This window comes from Heterocephalus glaber, unplaced genomic scaffold, assembly GCF_053883595.1.
Source record: "Heterocephalus glaber isolate CG9 unplaced genomic scaffold, H.glaber_assembly_v1.0 deba00001613, whole genome shotgun sequence".
Classification (NCBI taxonomy): domain Eukaryota; kingdom Metazoa; phylum Chordata; class Mammalia; order Rodentia; family Bathyergidae; genus Heterocephalus; species Heterocephalus glaber.
This window is the reverse complement of record NW_028258384.1, coordinates 26,321,395-26,346,254: the sequence shown is the minus strand read 5'-3', so window position 1 is coordinate 26,346,254 and position 24,860 is coordinate 26,321,395. Positions and strand designations below refer to the sequence as shown.

Genomic DNA, 24,860 nt, shown 5'->3' with positions numbered 1-24,860 from the left:
TAGAGAAATGAAAGAAGTGGGAATTGGCTATTAGGAAGGGCTTCTACCAGTTGAAAAGTTAAACTTCTCACCCTGTTACAAGGTCAGGCAAATCTGAATGCATAAGTAACAGAGAGACTAAGAGACATTTGAAATCCTTCAACGTTGAGCTAAGTGTTTAAAGCAGCTGCTTTCCCTTGAAAACTTGCACTCTTGTGGTGCACCTCACAGAGCTTCTGTAAGATATGCTGTCCTTGGTTTTTGGGTGGGAGTGGGAGAAATACTTTCCAAGCTAGTTCCTGGACCAGGAGGAGACAGGATATAGGGAGGAGATGGGTGAGGAGAAAATGGCATGGCATTAAACATCATCTCAATTAGAATCCTAGAGTTCTCAGGTAGTGGTATTTTGAGCCTTCGACAGTCAGAGAAACTAGACAGTGATTACCATCTTTGTAATAATAGACAGGAGACATGAAGTTTGCTATTGTATTGTTGCTGCTCTGAAACTTCGAGAAACCATTGATCTGACTTCAGTGAACCATAATATTATTGATTTGATGTCAGTTCTCTGGTAGACATTTGAGTGACAGCCTGAGTGGATGTGATGCTACATTTAAATTGTCCTTTTATTTGCTTTGTAGTTGTCAAAACTTCTTGATAGAAAGTGTGCTGCCAAGTGCTTGTACGGTTCTTATTAGAGTTCAAGTACCAAGAGCATGCGCTGCATAATTAAACAAAATGGGTGGCTCTTGGCCAAATGATATTGGATAAAATGTATAATATTTGGTGTGCCTGAACTTCTTTGACTAGCTCAGAAGAGCATAATATAGTGCCTCCTAAAGTTGTAGAGGATAGAAGCAAGTTATCCTTCACCCCCCATCCCATATTAGTGGTAAATAGAATTCATGCCTTCTCAATCACATTCCTGACTGTGCCATGACTGAGAAAAAGTTTTACTAGGCAAGAAGACCCAGCAGGTTGAAGAGTATCTTGTGCCATTACAGAGAAAGTAGAAAAAGAATCAACAGAATATGTCGGACACATTCTCCTCAGGTCATAGTTCCAAACTAGGTCTCATATTGGGCACAGTATGTGAATTAGTGTCCTAGTGATATGACTTGGGAAAAATTGAGATATGTGAATCCTTAATAGATTTCAATCAGTCATTGTTTTTATTCAGTGATTATGCATTGAACACCCACTAGGCAATAGACATTGTGCTTATTCCTAAGTATACAGTAGTGGATCAGATCAACATGGTGCCTATGTTCAAAACATAGTTTTAAAAGGAGAGAAGAACCAAATAGGTCTAACAAAGAACCCCAGAGGTAATGATAGAACTCTTTCATAAAACAAAAGGACACTGAGAGATGGAGGGGGAAGGGAAGTGAGGGGAAAAGGATGGAAAATGAATTAATATCTTATGTACATATACCAACTCCCCATGATGAATGTAATCATTATTTAGTGTAAACATGTACTAATAAAATATTGCTTGGAAAAAAAGAAAAAGAGACAGTAGAACAAACAGTGAGCTTTGGAGTGTGGTGGGTCTACAATTAAATCTAAATTAGCTATTTGTTTTTGAACAAATTACTTCTTTTCTTTAAGCCTTAGTTTCTTCCCCTATAAATGGTGATAATAATAGTACATGCCCTAAATGGTTGTTCTTGAAGTGAGAATATATATATTGATATCCTAATTCAGTTACTGATACTAGTAGCTACTAAATTGTGGTAGGAATGAAGAGTAGCATAGTAGTAGAGGACAGAACAGTGACAGGAATATGGAAGACAATGAAAAAAAGTGAGGGTTCATGATCAGTTAGGAGAGGGTTACAGTAATAGTTGTGAGAAATGATGACAGACAAAACTAGAGTAGTAGTAGTGAGGATGGAGAGGAAGGGACAAAGGCTTATGATATTGAGGTAACCTGGATAGAGATGGGAGTAAGGGATGGACTAATCTCCATATATTTTACTATGATAATTGGATAGATAATGGTTCTCTCTATGGAATAAAGGAATTCTTTAAGGAATAAGAGAAGATGATTTAGAATAAATTAAACATGAAATTTTTATAGAACATTGAAGCATATGTAAAATACCAAGTAAGATATACAGTTGGATATATAAGAACAGCACTCGTGGAGATTTCAGGGCAAGTGATACAGATTGAAAATAATCTATATAATGATTAAAATTTTAACAATAAAATAGAAATCCAAAGTATAAATAAAGAGCAAAATAAAAGATAGATAGTAGAAAGTAAGGAGATAGGTCTTTCTCAAAAGTGAAGGAAAGGAGAAGGAGGGGGGAAAGGGGTGATAATAGGAATTAAGATGTTTTATGCACATATACCAACTACACACAAGGAATGTAAACATTATGTATTGTAAACATGGACAAAAAGGAAGGGGATAAAGAGATCAATGGAGTGGAGAGCGAGGGAAGGGAAAAGGGATGAAAAAGGAATTAAGATGTATTATGTTCATGTACCAATTCCCCACAAGGAATGTAAACATTATGTACTACAAATATGTACTAAAAAAATAAATTAAGAAGTGAGTACAGATCCTGCAGAACAGCATTTGGACCAGAGTGGCACGGCTGAAGGTAGATCCAGCCAGGGCCCCACCTTGATCTCTGCCACTTGGGCACATAGGCCCAAGCCAAGGGCCTGCCCGGAAAAGAGCTGCACAGGCAGACAAGAAAAGCCAGGGACCCACCTCAATACCATTGGTAAGTGTGCCAAGACCCTACCCAGAAGCCTGCTCAGATACCAGTGCCTGGGGTGCACAGCCCCCAACCAAAGGCCCTACCAGAAAATAGCTATGAAAGAGGGGAGACCTTAGCCAGAGGCACACCTAGATACCATCCCAAGTGTGCACAGGACCCAGCCAGAAGCCAGCTGAGGCAACAGGTCAGCTCAGGGATCGAGAAGGCCACCATTCTGAACCCAGGAATTGGTACATTGGTGAGCAGCAGAGAAAAAGGCCACTCAGTGGCTTGCTGAAAATGGAAGACCACAGGGTGTGTGAGAAGTTGTCTCAACAAAAGCATAGTGGGCTGCATCTGTTGAAATGAGAAGACATACAAGTCTGAAAAACAGATTTCCAGATCACCTAAGGCAAGTACAAAGGGAATTGAGATGGAACAATCTGATACTCAACCACCTGGATTCCCTGAACTGGCAAAGAAAGAGGATCTGGAAAAAATGAAAGCAGAAATAATTTATTAGATAAGAACAGAGATTGTGCCCATAGTGCAAGACATGATTAATAAATATAAAGCAGACAACAGATTAAAAAAATAGAGGAGCTGAAGAACATGATGGAATCACAATATAGGAAACATATGGGATTCATAAAACAGATGCAAACAGATTTCTAGGAGATTAAAAACTCCATTGAAAGTTTACACAGCAGAATGAGCCAACATGAGGACAGAATTTCAGATATAGAAGACAGGATTTCAGTTAGTGACCAGGAAAACAAAAAAATTTTTAAAATAGCAAGGGACCAGGAGAAATCAATCCAGCAGCTGCTAGATGATGCAAAGAAGAATAACATAAGACTGATCAGAGTCAGGGAAGAAACAGGAGAGAGTGCAAATGACATAAAAAACAGCTCACAGAAGTAATATCAGAAAACTTCCCAAGCAGGGGAAAAGAATTGGACATACAGATGAGTGAGGCATATAGGACTCCAACTAGCCTTGATTAAAAAATATCTACACATAGGCATATGATACTTAAGATTATAGAAACCCAACAGAAGAACAAAATTCTACAAGCAGTTAGAGAAAAGAAACAAATCACATAGAAAGGAAAGCCCATCAGAATCACAGCAGACTTTTCAACACAAACCCTCAAAGCAAGAAGAGCCTGGAGTGAAGTATTTCAAGCCCTAAAAACAAAACAATACCAAAGCAGGCTGATGTACCCTGCAAAACTATCCTTTAAAATTGTTGGAGAAATAAGATACTTTCATGAAAAAGAGCACCTGAGGAACTTCACGAATACCAAACCAGCACTCCAAAAAATTTTAAACTATATCCTACGAAAAGACAATGAGAATCACAACCCCAGGAAGCTCAGAAGAATGAATCCATCAGGCACAACAAGAAATTAAATGCAAAGGGGGAGAATCCAACCAAAAAAAAGCCATGACAATGATAAGTCAATACATATCACTTATAACCATCAATGTTAATGGTCTCAACTAACCAATCCAAAGAAATAGAGTGGCAGAATGGGTCAAGAAACAAGATCCAACAATATGCTGCATACAGGAAACACTTTTAATTCAAAAAGAAACTCATAGACTGAAAGTTTAATGGTGGAAAGCAAAACTCCATGCGAGAGGAACCTGATAAACAGCAGGAGTAGCTATCCTCTTTGGAGATCAAATGGATTTCAAACCAACACGAATTAAGAGAGACAAAGAAGGACACTACAGCCTTGTAAAGGGAACAATCCAAGAAGAAGAGATGACAATCATAAATATATATGCATCAAACACTAGTGCATCCACCTATATAAAACAAATACTAATGGACATGAAAAGTGAAATAAGAACTACTACAATAGTAGTGGGGGACCTCAATACCCCACTGTCACAAATAGATAGATCAAGTAGAAAAAAAAATAAACACCAAAATACCAGAACTCAATCAAACTCTTGAACAAATGGACTTAGCAGATGTTTACAGAGTGTTCCACCCCACAAAATCAGAATACACATTCTTGTCAGCTGCACATGGGTCATTCTCCAAAATACACCATGTGCTCACTCATAGAACATGTTTAAGTAAGTGCAAAGGAACTGAAGTTATTCCTTGTATTATCAGACCATAGTGCAATGAAATTGGAGATCAATAATAAAAGAAACTGCAAGAATCTCATAAACACATGGAAATTGAAAAACACACTACTGAATAACCAATGGGTCACAGAGGAAATTAAAGAAGAAATCAGACCATTTCTACAATTAAATGACAATGACAATACAACATATCAGAATCTATGTGACACAATGAAAGCAGTCTTATGAGGGAAATTCATAGCAGTGAATACGCATATTAGGAAACTAGAGGGAGCTCAATTAAACAACCTGAGGCTGAACCTCAAGCTTCTAGAAAAAGAAGAGCAGGAGAAAACCAAAGCCCATAGAAGTTAGGAAAGTATAAAGATCAGAGCAGAAATCAATGCAATGGAGACAAAGAGAACAATACAAACAAAAAAGGAGTTGGTTCTTCAAAAGAATAAACAAAATTGACAAACCCTTAGCCAACCGTATCAAAAAATGGAAAGAAAAGATCCAATTCTATGCAATTAGGAATCAAAAGTGTGAAATTACAATAGACCCAGCAGAAATTCAGAGGATCATCAATACCTACTTTGAGAACCTATACACCAATAAGAAGGAAAACACAGAAGAAATGGACAGATTCCTAAATATATGTGAATTACCAAAGTTGAACAAAGAAGACCTAAAAATTCTAAAAAGCCAATATCAATCAATGAAACTGAAAACGTAATTGAAAACTTACCAACTAAGAAAAGTCCGGGCCCTGATGGCTTCACTGCTGAATTCTACAAGACATTTAGAGGAGGAACTATTGCCACTACTGTTGAAACTCTTCAATGAAATTGAAAGGGAAGCAATACTCTCAAATTCATTCCTGGTGGCAAGCATCACCTTGACCCCCAAAGCAGAGAAAGATCCAACCGAAAAAGAGAATTACAGGCCAATCTCACTAATAAGCACAGGCAAAAATCCTTAATAAGATACTGGCAAATAGAATCCAGAAGATCATCAAGAAGATTACACACCCTGACCAAGTGGGATTCATCCCAGGGACGCAGGGATGGTTCAACATACACAAGTCAATAAATGTAATCCACTGTATTAATAGAGCTAAGAACAAAAACCATATGATCATCTCAATAGATGCAGAAAAAGCATTCAACAAAATCCAAAACCCACTCATGATAAAAAAAACTAAAGAAAATTGGAAGAGACGGTCTCTGTCTCAACCTCATAAAAACTATCTATGAAAACCCAACAGCCAGTATCATACTAAGTGATCAAAAAGTGATATCCTTAGGGCTGGAGATTTAGCTCAGTGGTTCCAGTGCCTGCCTCGCAAGCACAAGGCCCCGAGTTCGATCCCCGGTACCAAAAAAAAAAAAAAAAAGTGATATCCTTCACACTAAAACCAGGAACAAGACAAGGATGTCCACTATCACCACTCCTGTTCAATATAGTTGTGGAAACATTAGCCACAGCAATTAGACAAGAGAAAGAAATACAAGGAATAAAGATAGGAAATGAAGAAGTCAAATTGTCATTATTTGAAAATGACATAATACTCTATATCAAAGACCCCAAGAACTCCACCAAAAGTCTTCTAGACTTAATAACCAAATTTTATAGTTTAGCTGGATGCAAGGTCAACACACAAAAATCAGTAGCTTTCCTCTACAAGAACAACATACTCACTGAGAGAGAAATGTGGCAAACAATTCCTTTCACAATAGCATCCAAAAAATTGAAATACTGAGGAATCAACCTAATGATAGAAATCAAAGATAGCTACTCTGAAAACTATAGCAGTATGAAAAGAGATCAAAAATGATATTAGAAAGTGGAAAGACATCCCTTGCTCCTGGGTAGGAAGAACCTACATAGTGAAAATGCTATATACATTCAACACAATCCCAATTGAAATCCCAGCAGGTTAATTCACAGACCTTGAGAAAGAAATCCAAAAATTCATTTGGAACAAGAAGAGACCTAGAACAGCAAAATAATTCTAGGCAATAAAGACAATGTAGGGGGTATCACAATCCCTAACTTGAAACTACACTACAAAACTGCTGTGATAAAAACATCATGGTACTGGCAAAGAAACAGACCTGAGGACTACTGGAATAGATTTAGAAGATGCAGAAACAACTCCAGACACACTCAGCCACCTCATCTTGGACAAAGGAGCCAACAACCCTCACTGGAGGAAATATAGCCTCTTTAATAAGTGGTGCTGGAAAAACTGGGTTTCTACTTGCCAAAGATTAAAACTAGACCTATATCTCTCACCATGCACTGAAGTAAAAAAAATGAATTATAGATCTAAATATCAAAACAGAAACACTAAATTTGCTGGAAGAGAGGTTAGGTAGAACTCTTGAAGACATTGGTGTAGGAAAAGATTTTATGAACAAAACTCAGTTGCGTGTTAACTAGCACAATCAACAACTGGGATCTCTTATTAAAAAGCTTCTCCAAGGCAAGAGAAACCACCAACAGTGTGAAGAGAAAACCCACAATGTGGGAATAAATTTTTCACCAGCTGTTCTCAGACAAAGGTCTACTATATAGAATCTATAAAGAACTTTAAAAAATCAGACCTCCCAAATTTAAAGACCCAATTAAAAAATGGGCATATGAAATGAACAGACATTACTCAGACAATGAAGTAGAAATAGCAAAGAAACATACGAAAAAATGTTCAACATCACTGGTCATTTGAGAGATGCAAATGAAAACAATGCTGAGATTCCACCTCACCCCAGAAAGAATGGCTGTTATCATGAATTCAACTAATAAAAAATGTTGGTGGGGCTGTGGGGAGAAAGGAACCCTGCTCCACTGCTGATGGGAGTGTAGACTGTTGCAACCACTCTGGAAATCAATATGGAGATACTTCAAAGAACTAGGATTGGAAGTCACAGTTAACCCAGCTATTCCCTTGCTGGTTATCTTCTCAAAAGAATTAAAAGTATCTTACCACAGTGATATATGTGCACCCATGTTCATAGTGGCACAGTTTGTAAGAGCTAAAACCTGGAAACAGCCCAGTTGCCCATCAACTGGAGACTGGATGAAGAAAATGTTTTTTTAATATATAAAATGTAGTACTACTCAGCCATATAAAATGAGAAATTAGAGACATTTACAACGAAATGGATGCACATTGAGGCTATACTCTTAAGTGTAAGAAATAGGACACATGTGTAAGTGTGGAATAGTTTCTCTAGTGTGAGAAACTGAGATTGTAACTAAGGACTAAAAAGTATAATAGATGATGTGAAATAGGAAGAAAAGGGGCAAAAGGGAAGGGGAATTGAGAGGGGTAGGAGAAATGAAAGAAGGGAATGGAATTAATAGGAGAAAAGGAAAAATTGGAAACAAAATCTTTGTAAATAGGGAGGGGTGGAGGGGTTAAATGGAGGGCAGGGGAATGGGAAATAAAAATAAGAACCAAGATAGATTACGTAAAGGTACAAATTTCCAGTGATGAATGTTAATATATTGTATACCTAAAATGTACCAATAAAAGTAATAAAAAAATTAATTCATTAAAAATGTCAACTCAGAGATATTTTACTGTTTCAGTTTGCTTAGACTTCAATAACAAAATACCTTAGAAGAGGTAACTTACAAACAACAGAAATTTATTGCTTACTCTTTTGGAGGCTGGGAAGTCCAAGAGTAATGTGCCAGCATATTTGGTGTCCACTGAGTAGCTTTTCTTCATAAATGATGACTACTTACTGTGTCCGCACATGGTGGAATAGGAAAACAGTCTTGCTTGGGTCTCTTTTATAGTGACACTAATCTCATTCGTGAGCACTCTGCCCTCATCAACTAATCACCTCTTAAAAGCTTAATACTGCACTGGGGATGTGACTCAGCTGCACAGAGCCTGCCTGGCAAGTTCGAGGTCCTGAGTTCAATTCCTGATACAGAAGAAGCTTAATACTATCCCATTGGTGATTAAATTTTAACATGAATGGGGGGAGATACAAGCATTCAGACCATGGCACTTTTGAGGAGAGGAGAGAATGAAGTGAAAAGAGATCAAGGACAGTTTTGTGGGACACAATTTGGCAGCCTTCTCCTTCTATGTTCAAGAGTCTTCCTGCTTTTCCAAAGAGGAATATGTAGAGTTTGTTAAAACTGTTGTGGAATTTTTCTATTAGGTAACTGAATTATAAGTCTCATATGAAACAAATAGGTAACTGGCATTTCAATATGTCTGTATTTTTATAAACAGGTGAGAACACAAAAGCATAAGGAACTATCATGAAATTGTCAAAATCACACAGCCGGCATGAAATGCAGTCCTTCTTGCCCACCTGCCCATATCAATTCCTTCTTCATGATTCTTTTCAAAATGGAGCTGTCCAGCCCTTTTAATCTGAATTTGGCATTGTGAAACACACATGCTTTGATCTCCTTGACTTAGTCTAGTATGACATAAGTTATTATTTAGGGCTGTTCATGTTGGGAGGGGAGGCAAAAGATAAGGAATGCTCAAATTTTTTCACTGTAGATGGAGCCATCAAAAATAAATCTGTGGGAGATGATCACATTGTGCAGCTGAGAAGTAAAGAAAGAAGTCAGAGGAGAGCTAAAAGAAGTAGACATGTTATTGGAGTAAAAATGCACCAAGGAAAATACTGTTCAAAGAACCCAGTAGGAAGGGAAAAGGAGGAAAGATTGTCAGAGACAAAAATATAGGATGTTGTGAGAACATGTGTTCATGGCAAAAGACTTATTTCCCCTTTAGTTTATGCAGAAGTGTGTTAATGAAGTCCCAGCAGCAGGAAATATGCAGTCCATTTAGGAATTATATGGACTGTTAATGCAGGATTTACCTATACTTGCCTGGGGTGAAATCACCTGCTACTAAATTATTTCAAGTGAATGCCCTGGCTCAAGTAGAGATGAGTTGTTTGGCTAGGCCAAGTCTGTGAGTTAATGTGTCAGCCCATGACAGCAGAAGTAAAATCTCGAACTATATTTCCATATTTGTCTAATGTAGGCACAAGCAAGAGGCTGGGGTGAAGATTGAGGTCTCTGTTTAAGGGAAAATATAAGAACCAAGATACATCATGTACAGGTACAAGTACCCAATGATAAATGTAAATGTATTGTATACCTAAAATGTACCAATAAAAGAATTTAAGCAAAAAAAAAAAAAAAAAAGAAGACAGGCAGAATTTCGAAGAATTTCATTTTCATGACTGAGTGCCTGAAATGTGCCCTCTAATCACACTGTGAAGTTGAATACTCTTTGTACTGGCTGTTCTTAGGGGCTTTACCTTCTTTGGTATTAGCTTATGTGGGAAGCATCTTGAGTGAGAGAGATATTTGTTCAGTTTCAGTCTTCAGCCTGTGGATAGCGAGTTTTTCCAGCATCATTTGTGAAAGAAGCTCTTTCCTCTAGTGAAGGTTTTTGACATCTTTGTCAAAAATCACATAGCTGAGTGTGCCTGGAGTTATTCCTGCATCATTTATTTTGTTCCATTGATCCAAAAGTCTGTTTCTTTTGACAGTACCACGCCTTTTTTTTTTAAATCACTGTAGCTTTCTAAAATAACTTGAAGTCTAAGCCTGTGATGCTTCCTGCCTTGCTCCTGTGGCCCAGGGTTGCTTTTGCTATTCTAGGTCTCTCTACTGGATACATATGAATTTTAGGATTTCTTTCTCTAGTCCTGAGAGGAATGAATCCTTTTGGGATTGAGTTAAATCTGTATATCAGTTTTGGAAATATGACCATTTTGACTGTAATGTTTCTGCCTATCCAGGAAGAAGGGATATCTTTGCATTTTCTGATGTCCCTTTGATCTCCTTTTTGAGAGTACTGTTATTTTCATTATAGAGGTCTTTTATTTCTTTGGTCAGGTTAATGCCTTAGTATTTAATTTTTATTGATGTTATTGTGAATGGTATTGGTTCTCTAATTTCTTTTTCAGTAATTTTATTATTAGTGTACAGAATGCTGTTGATTTTTGTGTGATGACCATGTATCTTTCTATGGTACTGAATTTGGTTATTAATTCTAGGAGTCTTTTGGTGGAATTTCTTTGGTCTTTTTTGTAGACGATCATGTTATCTACAAATAATGATAACTTTTTCCTTTTATTTCTTTCTTTTGCCTAATTACTTTGGCTAATGTTTCAAGAATTATATTGAGCAGTTTGTGACAGTAGACATCCTTGTCTTGTTCCTGACTTTAGAGTGAAAACTTTCAGCTTCTCCCCAATTAATACAATGTCCACTGTTGCTTTGTCTTTAATAACTTTTATCAGATTGAGATAAGGTCCTTCTATAGCTCTTTTCTTCACAGTTTCTATCATGAATGGATGTTGGATTTTGTCAAAGGCTTTTTCTGCATCTAATGAATTGATTGTGATTTTTGTCCTTGGTTCTGTTTATGTTGTGTATTACATGTTTGATTTGCATATGTTGAACCATCTTTGCATCCCTGGAATGAATTCTTCTTGGTCATGATACCTGATTATTTTGATGATCTGTTTGATTCTGTTTGCCAGTATCTTATTCAGAAATTTTGTGTCTATTTTCATTGAAATGATTGGCCTGTAGGAATCAGTGTAAAGGAAACTCCCAGGAATGACTTTGGGAGTACTCCTTCCCTTTCAATTTCATTAAAGAGTTTGAGGAGTATTGAGTTAAACCCTCTCGAAAGTTCTTGTAGAATTCAGCAGTGACTCTAACTGGACCAAGGCTTTCCTTATTTGGTAATTTTTTATTTATTTAACTTTATTGACTAAAATTTTGTTGTTCAGGATTTTATATCTTCTTGCTTCAGCTTTGTTAATATGTATCTAGGAATCTATCCACTTCCTCTGAATTCTCCACTTAATTAGACTATAAGTTCTCAAAGTAGTTACTAATGATATTCTGGATTTTGGCAGAATCTATTTTGCCTTTTCATTTCTAACTGAAGAAGGGCCTTATCAGGCAAGATACACAATTTTGTTTATGTAATATATTAATTTATTTGTTTGTGTATGTTGACCCATTCTTGATCCTTGGGATGAAGCCTATTTGGTCATGATAGATGATATTTTTGATAATTTGTTGCATTCTCTTTGCCAGAATCTTATTGAGGATGTTTGTTTCTATGTTCATGAAAGAAATTGGTCTATAGTTCTCTTTTTTGGTTGAAACCTTGCCTGGTTTTAGAATTAGAGTAATGGTAGCTTATTCTAATGACTTTGGGATACCTCTTCCCTTTCAATTTCATTAAAAAGCTTGAAAAGTATTTGTTTTAGAACTTCCCTACAGTTTTTGTAGAATTTAGCTGTCATGTGCACCTGGGCTTTTCTTAGTTGGTAGGTTATTTATTAATTCTTCAAGTTCACTACCTCTTATTCAATTATTCTGGGTTTTAAAATCTTGGTTCCCTTTTTGTAATTCATGTGTATCTATGAATCTATCCATTTTTTTTCAGTTTTCTGATTTAGTAGCATATAGGTTTGCAAAGTAGTTGTTAATAAAATTTTTAATTTTGATAGCATTCATTGTGATTTCACCCTTTTTACTTCTAATTGCATTGATTTGGGTCATTTCTTTCCTTTTGTTTTGTTAGATTGGCTAAGGGTTGATTTATTTTGTTTATTTTTAAATAACTAACTCTACAGTGAATTAACTCCTTGTATTTTTGTCTCAATTTCATTGATTTCTGCTCTGATTTTTATAATTTCCTTCCTAGCACTAGCTTTGGGTTTGGATTGTTAGTGTTTTTCTAGACCTTGAGATGCATCATCAGCTTATGTATTTGGACTTGCTCTATGTTTGTAATTTGGGCATTCACAGCAATAAACTTCCCTCTTAGGACTGCTTTTATTGTGTTCCTTATGTTCTGATATGTTATACTGGCATTATCAGTTAATTTTAGAAACCATCTTATTTGTTCCTTGATTTCTTCTGTAACTCATTGTTGCATCCTATACATACTGGTATGTTGTATTGGCATTATTGCTTGATTTTAGGAACTGTCTAATTTCTTCTTTGACCCATTGATTGTTTATGAGAATATTGTTTAATTTCCATGTGTTTGTATAATTTCTGTGATTTCTTTTGCCACTAATTTCTTGTTTCACTGCACTATGATCTGATAATATACATGTGATAATTTTGATTATTTTGCATTTGCTTAGGCATGATTTGTGAGGTAGCACATCATTTATTTTGGAGAAAGTTCCATGTGTTTCTGAGAAGTATATGTATTTTGTTGTTGGGTGCAACACTATAGATGAGTCCATTTGTTCAAAGTTTTGTTTCAACTCTGATATTTCTTTCATTTTTTTTTTGTCTAATTGATGACTATTTGTGACAGTAGGGTATTGAAATCCTCTCATTATACATGTGTTGGTGTTTATCTGATTTTTTTTAGCCTTTAGTGTTTGTTTTATGAAGTTAGACATACCAATATTTGGTATGTAAATGTTTATAATTGTTATCTCTTCTTGTTGAATTGTTTCCTTAACCAATGTTTAGTGACATTCTTTGTCTCTTCTGATTAGTTTGGGCTTGAAATCTACTTTCTCTGAAATTAGGATGCTGATTATTCTCCTGCTTTTTGCTGGGTTTCATTGCATGTCATATTGTTTTCCATCCTTTTATTTTGAATTTTGATATTTGAATTAAATGTATTTCTTGTATATTGCATATTGTTGGGTTTTGTTTTTTGATCCATTCTACAAATTTGTGTCTTTTGCTTAGGGAATTAGATCATTCACACTGAGAGTTATTACTGAAAGGTATTGGCTTATTCCTGTCATTACATTCTTTTCCTGTTCTTAATTTTCTTATGTCTTCCCTTGTGCTTAACTACTCATCCTGCCAGGTGTATTTATTCTCTTTGACTTATTGGCATTGTTGACTTTATTGTCTCTTTCTAGGGGATCCTTGAAAAGTTTTTGTAATGCTGGTTTGTTGGTCATGAATTTCTTGAGGTGCTCTTTGTCATAGAAATAACTTGTATTGCTGTCAATTTTTAAGGGAATATTTATATATTGAGGATGGAAGTTGTTATTTTTTAGGGCCTTTAAAGTTTGTGTTAAAAAGTTTGCTGTAATTTTAATGGATTTAATTTTATGTGTGATCTGCTGCTTTACTTCCACAATTTTTAAGATTTTGACTCTGTGATGGACTTCTATTTTAATTATAATGTAACATGAAGATATTCTCTTTTTTGATCATTTCTATTTGGGGTTCTATATGCCTCATTTATATATATATATATATGTTTATTTTTTCCCTATACTTGGGAAGTTTTCTGCTAATACTTATGTAGACAGACATTTTATGCCATTTTTGCTGTCTTCTAAAATTCCACTTATTCCAATTTATCTTAGATGAGTTTTCTTTGAATCATCTAACAGCTGTTATCCATTTTTACATTACCTTGTTGCTTCTAAGCTGTCTTCAAAAGCACCCCATCCTTTAATTCTGAAAATCTGTCCTCACATTGTCACTTATGCCCATACTTTCAATATAATTTTTAATCTGGATTTCTGATTGAAACCTTTTCTTGGACTCTAATTGCTTGCTAAGCTGGTCATTCATGATTTGTATCATTATGTTTAGCTCAGCTAGCTTTTTATTAGTGTCTTCTGAAAGTTCCCTGAATATTTTGTTTATTACTTTTATTTGTTGAGTTATATCTTCTGTGATCCCACAGAGCACCTCTGTGATTGGTTTTTGAATTTCCTCTCTTACTATTCCTAATGATTTGGGTAAGTGGATTTTTCTGTTCTCCCTCTTGAGGTTCCCTGGATTGGCTCTGTGGGAGGTGAGAGTTTTGGGAAGCATTTTATTTCCTTGTCTTCTCCTGTTTGTGTGCTTGCTTATTTGTTTTGTCATGAAGTTTATGAGTGCTTATAGTACAAATACTATGTTGCTAGTATAGAGATCTCTTTTCTGTTTCTCAGTGATGTACTTTAGGCATGGCTAACTATATTCCTTTGCCTATGCCCCAAGATCCAAATAGATATGTTAATATGGATGGGGAGGAAGCAGTTCAATTGTCCCAAGCCCAAATTCTCTTCTCTGGAAAAGGACCCCAGTATTACTAATGCCACAAAGGTAATCTGAGTGTTGTTATGCATAGAAATCCCATAAATACCAACAATTATGCAATCCTGGAAATATTGAGCAAATCTGGTATAGTACTACAAGACAAATTGGACATTAACATACCATATCACAAGAGCCAATAATGTATTTTACATATCCATAAAGGAAGTCCACAGTTATAGTATGAACACTAAGACAACCTGATATTGACACACAGCTAATATATACTAATAATATACTAATATACACAGCTAATATATACTAATAGCTAATATATATATATATATATATATATATATGTGCAACAGCTATATCTCTAGTAATGCTAGAAACGAGTTCAACAGTAATTATATACATTTAACTATTTCAAGATTAATAAAGCCTAATAGTTATACCACTGAAGACATAGTGGGTTGGGAATGTGAGAATGGAAGAAGAAAAATTTGGAAACTTAAATTACAGGAGATGAGGAGGAGAAGAGATAAGTGAGACAAACTATTCTATTAGGGAGTAGGAGGATTATATGATTATATAAAGGTAACAAAAAAATGAGAAATAGAAGGTAAAAGAAATAATATGAAGAATAAAGGTAAAAAACTAAAGGAAAAAATAACGAAAAAGGAAGGAAAAGGGGGAAAAGAAAAAAAGTAAGAAAAAGAATTTAAAAATAAAACAAAGAAAAAGGATGAAGCAAAATTCCCCAAACCCAAATAAAACAATGAAGAAGAAAGAGGAAAGGAAAAAAAGTCTAAGAAATATTTCTCTTTGTTTTTGAATGAGTGGTTACCTTCTGGGAGCTGCAATTTTGGAGTCTAGCAATTCAGTTGTGGAATTTTGAGGCGCCCCTCTGTCACAGAGGCTTCTCTGTTTATGCAGGCTGTGACAATGTCCAAGGCAAGATGTGTCCCTGCCCATGCCAGTAGATAAGGAAGATAGTCAGAATCCAGAGCTGTGCTGAATGCAGGAAGAAGGGCAACAGATGCCAAGAGTTTCAAACCTAGAACAACTTAAACCAGGGCTGGCCTCTGTCTGTGGGATATGGGGGTCTGTTTCTTTTCTGGCCCAGGCTCAAACCTCTCAGGGGGGTCACTTACCCACCCAGTCCCTATTCAAGGCTGTCTTCTGTGGCTGTCTCTCACCCAGTCACTGTGGGAAGGTAATACCATGGACCCTAAAATGCATTGTGGAGCCAGAGTGACTCCATTTTGGAGCTGTCTCCTTTGTTCTCTCAGAGTGACTCCATTTTGGGGCTGTCTCCTTTGTTCTCTCAAATTTGTGCCTATCCACTCAAAATTCCTAAGTTTATTACCCAGCCATCTGTGTCCTCAGGAAGGACATTCCGGACACACTACCTATAAGGTAAACAGTTAATGGCTAACTGCCCACAAAAGATAGATGTGACCATTAGTCAGTGGATCTGCTAACCATCAGCTTATGACAGTCGACCACTAACCTTTGCCCCCTTCTCCCTTGCAAAAATCTATACGTAACCCCCTTAACCCCCCCTAAGCCTAACCAATCAAAACCCTACACTTCATATGTATTTAGTATTAACCAATCACCTGGCTACTAACAACCAAAGCTTGTTGTATTCTCAATAAAAACCCTGCTAGTTAGGGACTCAGGGCTCTCAATCTCGATCCGCTGCGTCGGTGACAATTGAGAGTCCCTGCTTAAGCTTGAATAAACGACCCTCGTGTGCTTACATCGGAAACGGTCTCCTGGTGGTCTTTGGGACATCGCGATCTGGGCACAACATTTGGGGGCTCGTCCGGGATCCCAAGACCTTCAGGACTCCCGTGCCGGAGGGTCAGCGCCGGCTGGTGAGTGTTTTGTGTTTCTTTTTGTGCGTTTAAAAAAAAGTCTGGGCCTATTATCTGGGAAGGTCGGCAGACGGTCTAGGCGGACGCGCTGCAAGGGCCGCCGACCCGGAGTCCTGGAAGACGTTCCGGATTCCGCTGGTGGGGACGGAGTGCCCCAAGAGTACGAGTCAGTGAGACTCCTGGAGGGACGGTGCGGGTCGCTCCCGCGGCACGGCAGGAGGCCGTCGTCCCATTTGCATTGCCTCCGATCAGGCGGAGGACGATTTTGTCTCTCGTGTTTTTCTGTTGTGTTTGTCTGTGTGTTGTACTGACTTGGACTGAGACGATGGGACAGACTGTGACTACCCCCTTTCCCTCATGAAAGATCATTTCAAGGAAGTTAGGGAGAGCGCTCGTAACCTAAGTTTAAAAATTAAAAAGGCTAAGTTCATCACCCTCTGTAGCTCGGAGTGGCCCACCCTTGGGGTAGGATGGCCCCCCGAGGGAACTTTTGATTTGCAGATTATTCGCAGAGTTCGTAAAGCCATCCTCCCCCCCGATCAGATACCCTACATCGCCGTTTGGGAATTTCTGATTTCTAACCCGCCCCCATGGGTTAAGCTCTTTTTGCCTTCACAGCAGCAGCAACCGGAGTTAATCCTGACGGCCAATGAAAAGGCTCCTAAAAAGCGCGCGGATGAAAAACAAACCGAAACCAAGCCAACCGCGCCACTTTACCCTGTCCTCCAGGGAGGGACCGAAGAAGATCTTATATTTCCTCCCCCCTATTCCCTCCCCTTTCTTCCACCACAGCAGGCTGGAGGAGGTGACCCAGTCCCAGCCGGGGCTAGGGAGCCCGCCCCGGGCGCCGCCGACAACCGTGATGGTCCCGCCCAAAATACTCGTCACCGGCGCGCCGCCTCGCCGGCAGGACCGGCAGAACCGGCAGACTCAACTGTCTGCCCGCTGCGAGCAATAGGGCCCCCTGATGAACATGGAAACCAGCCTCATCATTACTGGCCCTTTGCTACCAGCGATCTTTATAACTGGCGCCGACAACACGCCAATTTTTCTGATAACCCTAGAGATTTGATTAACCTGTTAAAAACCGTTTTGTTTACCCATCAGCCCACTTGGGATGACTGTCAACAGCCTCTGCAGGTCCTGTTCACCACTGAAGAACAAGAGAGGATCCAGAATGAGGCCAGGAAATTGGTTCCTGGTGACAATGGTCAACCCACCACCAATGCTGACACTATCAACACTTCTTTTCCTCTGTCCCGACCCAACTGGGACTTCAACACGGCAGAAGGTAAGGAGAGGCTTTGGGTCTATCGCCAGGCTCTATTAAAAGGTCTGAAAGCAGCAGCGAGGAAGCCTACAAATTTGGCTAAGGTAGGAGATGTACAACAAAAGTTAGATGAAAGCCCTGCTGCTTTCCTAGAAAGAATTCAGGAAGCTTTTCATAGGTACACTCCTATGGACCCAGAAGCAATTGAGACAAAGGCAGCTGTAATAATACATTTTGTCAACCAGGCGGCGCCAGACATTAAGAAAAAGTTACAGAAAGTAGATAGGTTAGGAAAAAAGAGTATTCAGGACTTAGTGGCAGTGGCAGAGAAAGTGTATAACAATAGAGAAACCGCAGAGGAGAAACGAGAAAAAGCTGATGACCGCCAGACCCGAGACTTAGCTCGGATCCTTCTGGCTGCCACTGCGGGAGAACAGAAGGAACGTGAACGTAGACTAAGAAAGATTGTGGTGAAAGGAAAAAACAAAGAGAGACGCAGAGAGCGCCCCCAGTTGGAGAAAAATCAATGTGCTCATTGCAAAGAGTATGGACACTGGGCCAGAGACTGTCCCAAAAAGAAACAACAGGAAGGACGCCCCAAGGCCCCTATCCTGGCTATGGATGAATTAAATGATTAGGGGGGACGGGGTTCGGCACCCCTCCCCGAGCCCAGGGTAACCCTAAAAGTGGAGGGGAGACCTATCGAGTTCCTAGTGGATACAGGGGCTCAACATTCGGTCCTACTTAAACCATGTGGCCATGTTTCTGATAAGACCTCCTGGGTTCAAGGAGCTACAGGCATGAAAAAGTATTCATGGACAACCCAAAAAAACAGTAGACTTGGGAGTGGGCCAAGTAACCCACTCATTTATGATTATACCAGACTGCCCTTACCCCTTATTGGGAAGAGACTTACTGACTAAATTAGGGGCTCAAATTCATTTCCAACCCGGGGGCACAAAAGTCCTTAATCAAGAGGGAAGGCCCATTCACGTACTAACCATAAACCTAGAAGATAAATATCTGCTACATCAGAAGAGGGCCCCTCCTGATCCTGATATGGAACAATGGCTCTCCATGTTCCCACAAGCATGGGCGGAAACTGGAGGCATGGGGCTAGCTATACACAGGACACCGGTGTTTATAGAAATAAAAACCTGGAGCAGATCCGGTACGAGTTCGCCAATATCCTATGCCCCTGGAGGCCCAGAAAGGAATAACTCCACACATCAGGAGGTTGCTTGCTCAGGGGATTCTCAGACCTTGCCAATCGGCCTGGAACACCCCCTTGTTGCCAGTACGAAAACCTCATTCTAATGACTATCGGCCAGTGCAGGACCTCCGGGAGGTAAACAAGAGGGTTATGGACATCCACCCCACAGTGCCTAATCCATACACCCTATTGAGTTCTCTTCCCCCGAGCCATCGCTGGTACACAGTCTTAGATCTCAAAGATGCTTTTTTTAGCCTTCCACTGGCACCTAAAAGCCAACACATCTTTGCGTTTAAATGGAGTGATCCGGAGCAAGGCATCAACGGACAGCTGACGTGGACCCGATTACCTCAAGGATTCAAAAACTCTCCCACCATCTTCGACGAGGCCCTACATGAAGACCTGGGTGAGTTTCGCCTCCAGAACCCCCAACTAACTCTGTTACAATATGTAGATGACCTTCTTGTGGCAGCTGAGACACAGGAAGACTGCTTAAATGGAACCAAGAGACTCTTGATGGTCATAGGAGAGCTGGGGTATCGGGTGTCCGCTAAAAAGGCCCAGATCTGCAAACCCGAGGTAAGCTACCTGGGGTACGTGCTTAGAGAAGGGCAGAGATGGCTGTCGGATGCTAGAAAAGAGACAGTTCTTAAGATACCCACACCAGATTCCCCTCGAAAAGTCAGAGAATTCTTGGGATAGGCGGGCTTCTGCCGCCTATGGATACCGGGGTTCGCAGAGCTCACAAGGCCCCTTTACGAGACAACCAAAGACAATCAGGCTTTTCAATGGACAGAAAAGCTACAAAAATCTTTCGATCAAATTAAAACAGCCTTGCTGACGGCACCAGCCTTGGGCTTGCCCGATATTACTAAGCCATTCCACCTTTACATTGATAAAAACAAAAGAGTCGCTAAGGGCGTCCTGGTCCAACATCTAGGGCCATGGCGCCGCCCAGTGGCGTACTTATCAAAAAGACTTGATCCAGTTGCGTCAGGATGGCCCCTGTGCCTAAGAATGATTGCAGCAGTAGCTCTAATGGTCAAAGACGCTGACAAGTTGACATTAGGCCAAGAACTATGCGTGACCACCCCTCACGCCATTGAGGGAGTCCTAAAACAGCCTCCGGATCGATGGCTCAGTAATGCTCGCCTGACCCACTACCAGAGCTTACTCCTAAATCCAACCCGAGTTGTCTTTCAGGCCCCGGCTGCTTTAAACCCAGCCACACTGTTGCCAGACCCGAACTTAGAGGCTCCGCTTCACGACTGCACAGACATCCTGGCCCAGGTACACGGAATTCGAGCAGATCTGAGTGACCAACCATGGCCAGATGCAGACAACACCTGGTACACTGATGGGAGCAGCTTTGTTCGTGAGGGCCACAGGTATGCTGGGGCAGCTGTGGTGACAGAAACTGAGGTCATTTGGGCAGAACCATTGCCCACCGGGACCTCAGCACAACGGGCAGAGCTCGTAGCCCTGACCAAGACATTGACTTTAGGACGGGGCCAAAAGTTAAATATATACACAGATAGCCGGTATGCCTTTGCCACTGCACACGTCCATGGGGCCATCTACAAAGAAAGGAAACTCCTGACAGCTGAAGAAAAGACTATTAAAAACAAAGAGGAGATCCTTGCCCTCTTAACAGCCCTCTGGCTACCTAAAAAATTAGCCATTATCCATTGCCCAGGACACCAAAAAGGCGACACTCCAATTGCCAGAGGAAATAATTTAGCTGACCAGACAGCCCGAGAAATAGCCTTAAAGATTAATCTGACACTGGCCACTCAGCTGCCCGATCCGGGAAGTGCAGCCCTACCAGAAAAACCCCAGTACACTGAAAAGGACTTAAATTGGATAAAACAATTACCTATGCCCCAGTGCCTCAACGGGTGATGGAAATCTTCTGATTGTAAAGTCATCCTGCCTAAAACACTGGGAGAACAAGTTCTCTCCAAGATACACCGGACCACCCACATGGACACTCGGAAAATGCAAGATCTCCTGAGACATGCTGAAATTAAGATCCGTGATGCTAATTCTACAATTGAACATATTGTTGCTACCTGCAAAGCCTGTCAATTGACAAATGCCACCCACAATAGGGCCAACCCAGGAAATAGGCTGAGGGGAAGCCGACCTGGAGCCTATTGGGAATTGGACTTCACCAAGGTAAAACCTGGAAAGTACGGTTATAAATACTTGTTAGTTTTCGTAGATACTTTTTCAGGATGGATAGAAGCGTTTCCTACCAAACACGAGACAGCGCAGAGTGTGACTAAAAAGCTGCTAGAAGACATCCTGCCAAGGTACGGTTTTCCAGTAATGCTAGGATCAGATAATGGACCCGCCTTCATTTCCAAGGTGAGTCAAACCCTAGCACAGGTGTTGGGGACAGATTGGAAATTACATTGTACATACAGACCCCAAAGCTCAGGACAGGTAGAAAAGATGAATAGAACCTTAAAAGAGACCTTAACTAAATTAACCTTAGAGACTGGCGGTGACTGGGTGACTCTCCTTCCCTTCGCCCTTTATAGGGTGCGCAATTCACCCTATAAAATGGGGTTGACCCCCTTTGAAATCATGTTTGGAATTCCCCCTCCCATTATCCCCAACCTTCACTCAAATGTACTTGTTGAATTTGATGACCAAAAGTTGTTACTTTCTTTAAAAAGCCTCCAAAGTGTGCATGAGGATATCTGGCCTAAATTAGAAGCCTTATATCAAACTGGACCGCCTCCCGAGCCCCATCGCTATCGACCAGGAGACTGAGTCTTCGTCCGGAGACACCGACAAAAGGACCTTGAGCCCCATTGAAAAGGACCCTATGGCACAGTCCTGACCACGCCCACCGCTCTCAAGGTCGACGGGATTGCCTCGTGGGTACACTACACCCACGTTCGCCTTGCAGATCCTCACGCTGTCCTAGAGGACTTCGTTCCATCATGGCAGGTGTCCAAAGACCAAGACAATCCCCTCAAACTCAAGCTGCGTCGTCGACGGTCATGATTGTGGTAACTGTACTTTTGACACCGATTTTAGGAAGACAGAACCCACATGCTCCCCTAAATTTAACCTGGATGATCATCAATACTGCCACAGGTGACATTATTAACAGCTCGTCCAAAGTGAGCCCACCATTAACCTGGTGGCCTGCTCTAGAGTTTGATCTCTGTCGGCTAGCCACTGGCAGCTGGGATATCGGACACTGGAGCCTAGAGTCACGGGGAAGGCCTGAATGTGGGGAAACAAAAAAGGGGTGTACCCTCCCCCCGGTCGATTCACAAACACCGGGTTACAACCATGTAATTCGCAGGGCAATATTACGAGACACCCCCTTCTACAGGGAGGACTCTGCGTTGCCTTAGGTAAAAAATGTTGCTTCTATGTAGATCATTCAGGAGTGGTCAAAGAGTCCATGGCTAAAGTTAGGGAGGGCATCGCCAAACGTAAACGAAAAAGAGAACAATCTCAAACCTGGTTCGAATCTTGGTTTAATTCTTCCCCTTGGCTCACCACCCTAATTTCTACCCTGTTGGGCTCCTTGCTTATCGTGTTGCTACTATTAACCTTTGGACCTTGCATACTTAATAGACTAGTTTCGTTCATTAAAAAGCGAATTAACGCTGTTCAGTTAATGGTACTCAGGTCCCAATACCAGCCAATACCTATTGATTTGACAGAATTAACCCCCAGAGGCCCATGATTGGCCCTCTATAGCACCATGAGAAGGGGGGAATGTGGAGCCAGAGTGACTCCATTTTGGAGCTGTCTCCTTTGTTCTCTCAGAGTGACTCCATTTTGGGGCTGTCTCCTTTGTTCTCTCAAATTTGTGCCTATCCACTCAAAATTCCTAAGTTTATTACCCAGCCATCTGTGTCCTCAGGAAGGACATTCCGGACACACTACCTATAAGGTAAACAGTTAATGGCTAACTGCCCACAAAAGATAGATGTGACCATTAGTCAGTGGATCTGCTAACCATCAGCTTATGACAGTCGACCACTAACCTTTGCCCCCTTCTCCCTTGCAAAAATCTATACGTAACCCCCTTAACCCCCCCTAAGCCTAACCAATCAAAACCCTACACTTCATATGTATTTAGTATTAACCAATCACCTGGCTACTAACAACCAAAGCTTGTTGTATTCTCAATAAAAACCCTGCTAGTTAGGGACTCAGGGCTCTCAATCTCGATCCGCTGCGTCGGTGACAATTGAGAGTCCCTGCTTAAGCTTGAATAAACGACCCTCGTGTGCTTACATCGGAAACGGTCTCCTGGTGGTCTTTGGGACATCGCGATCTGGGCACAACAGCATCTGTCCCACAGCTGTTCTGAGTCAGAGGTTCAAACACTCAACTTTTTCCCAGAATGGCACTAAACTCCACACTTTTTCCAGGGACATGGTGGTGCCTGCACTGGGATACCTCTCCAGCTGTTGCCCATGGAAGGACTCCAGTGCTGTCCCTGCAGATCACAACCACCAGCCCAGTCCACCACCATTTCTTCCCGGATCCCCCTGAAACCCCCAAGGCTCAACTTGCCTTGGCAGAGTCAGGGCAGGGGAAAGTCCAGACTGCTTCATTCCTTTCTCTGCATTGTGGTCCATGTTTTCAACTTCTCTGTGGCTTTTAATTTTCCTGTCAGTTCCTTCCTGATTCTTGGAGATCTACTGCTCTCTCTCTTTTTTCTCCCTCATGTTATTTTCCAGTATCTGGATTCTGAATCTCAGGGAGGTTGAATTGTTGCCACTCACTGGTCCACCATTTTTTACTTGATTCTCTCTTAATGCTTAATTAGGAAATTAATCAAAGCCAATTTGATTAATCAAAGCAAAGGATCATATGGCATGTCAATGTCATCAAATTTACATCTTTTCTCAAAGATATGGCTTGGCACTCAGCTATTGTTTGGGGAACTTCTAACAGAACTTTTGTTTGGCTACCTAATTTTCATATGAAACAATTCTCCCTTTCCTTTGAACAAAGCCATTACTGATTTGGGCTGAAAGAGAGGATGCATTTCCTCAGTCCTGTAGTGTGGCAGAACAATCCATCATTAAGTACATAGAAGGCCCAAGGGAAACTACTCAAGGAATAGCCCAAAGGGGTATTTCTTGATTTGTTCTGTGTTGCTTTTCTTTTCATTCTAATGGAAGTAAATACATTTTGGGTGGGACGCACACTTCCTCCTACATGGACACATGAAGCACTAATAGCCAAATTCAGTGAACCAAGTAGAAAGTTATAAAGCTTCCAGCAGAAGAAAGCTATAACCAAGAACATTCCATTTATTCAACTGAACCTTAAAGCTCATTGTTCATTAGCCCTAAATAATGATAAACCTATCGGTGTACTTCTCACTGTGTATGATTTAGGAAAATTGAATAGACAAGACTCACTGCACTAGGTATTCAGTTGCTAAATGAGACTTGATCACTCAGGAAGCTATTTGAAGAGGACAGAGACTGATCTACTGGCTTTAGGTCTATGTCTATTCTATGGAAACTAAGGAGGGGGTGTTTGGACGAATTCCTGTTCTGGAAAATCACTTCGAATTCAGCTTCTCTGTTGTGCTTCAGTAGATTTATTTCTACTTAAAGAACACCACATTTTATTTTTCAAAAATGATTACATCTGAAACATCTATTATTTATATTAAATAATG

General features: G+C 40.1%; 1 protein-coding gene across 1 annotated transcript; it reads left to right on the top strand.

Moving 5' to 3' along the window:
- Positions 1–16,060: 16,060 nt before the first annotated feature.
- On the top strand, positions 16,061–23,463 carry LOC147822523 (uncharacterized). Its single transcript, XM_087196654.1, has 2 exons — positions 16,061–21,553; positions 21,868–23,463. Exon 1 carries the CDS (start codon positions 17,058–17,060, stop codon positions 18,606–18,608), a length of 1,551 nt encoding a protein of 516 aa, XP_087052780.1. The 5' UTR covers positions 16,061–17,057; the 3' UTR covers positions 18,609–21,553; positions 21,868–23,463.
- The last annotated feature ends 1,397 nt before the right edge of the window (positions 23,464–24,860 follow it).

Coding starts and splice junctions, on each gene's coding strand:
- LOC147822523 (XM_087196654.1), top strand. CDS start 17,058: ATGAAAGATCATTTCAAGGAAGTTAGGGAGAGCGCTCGTAACCTAAGT.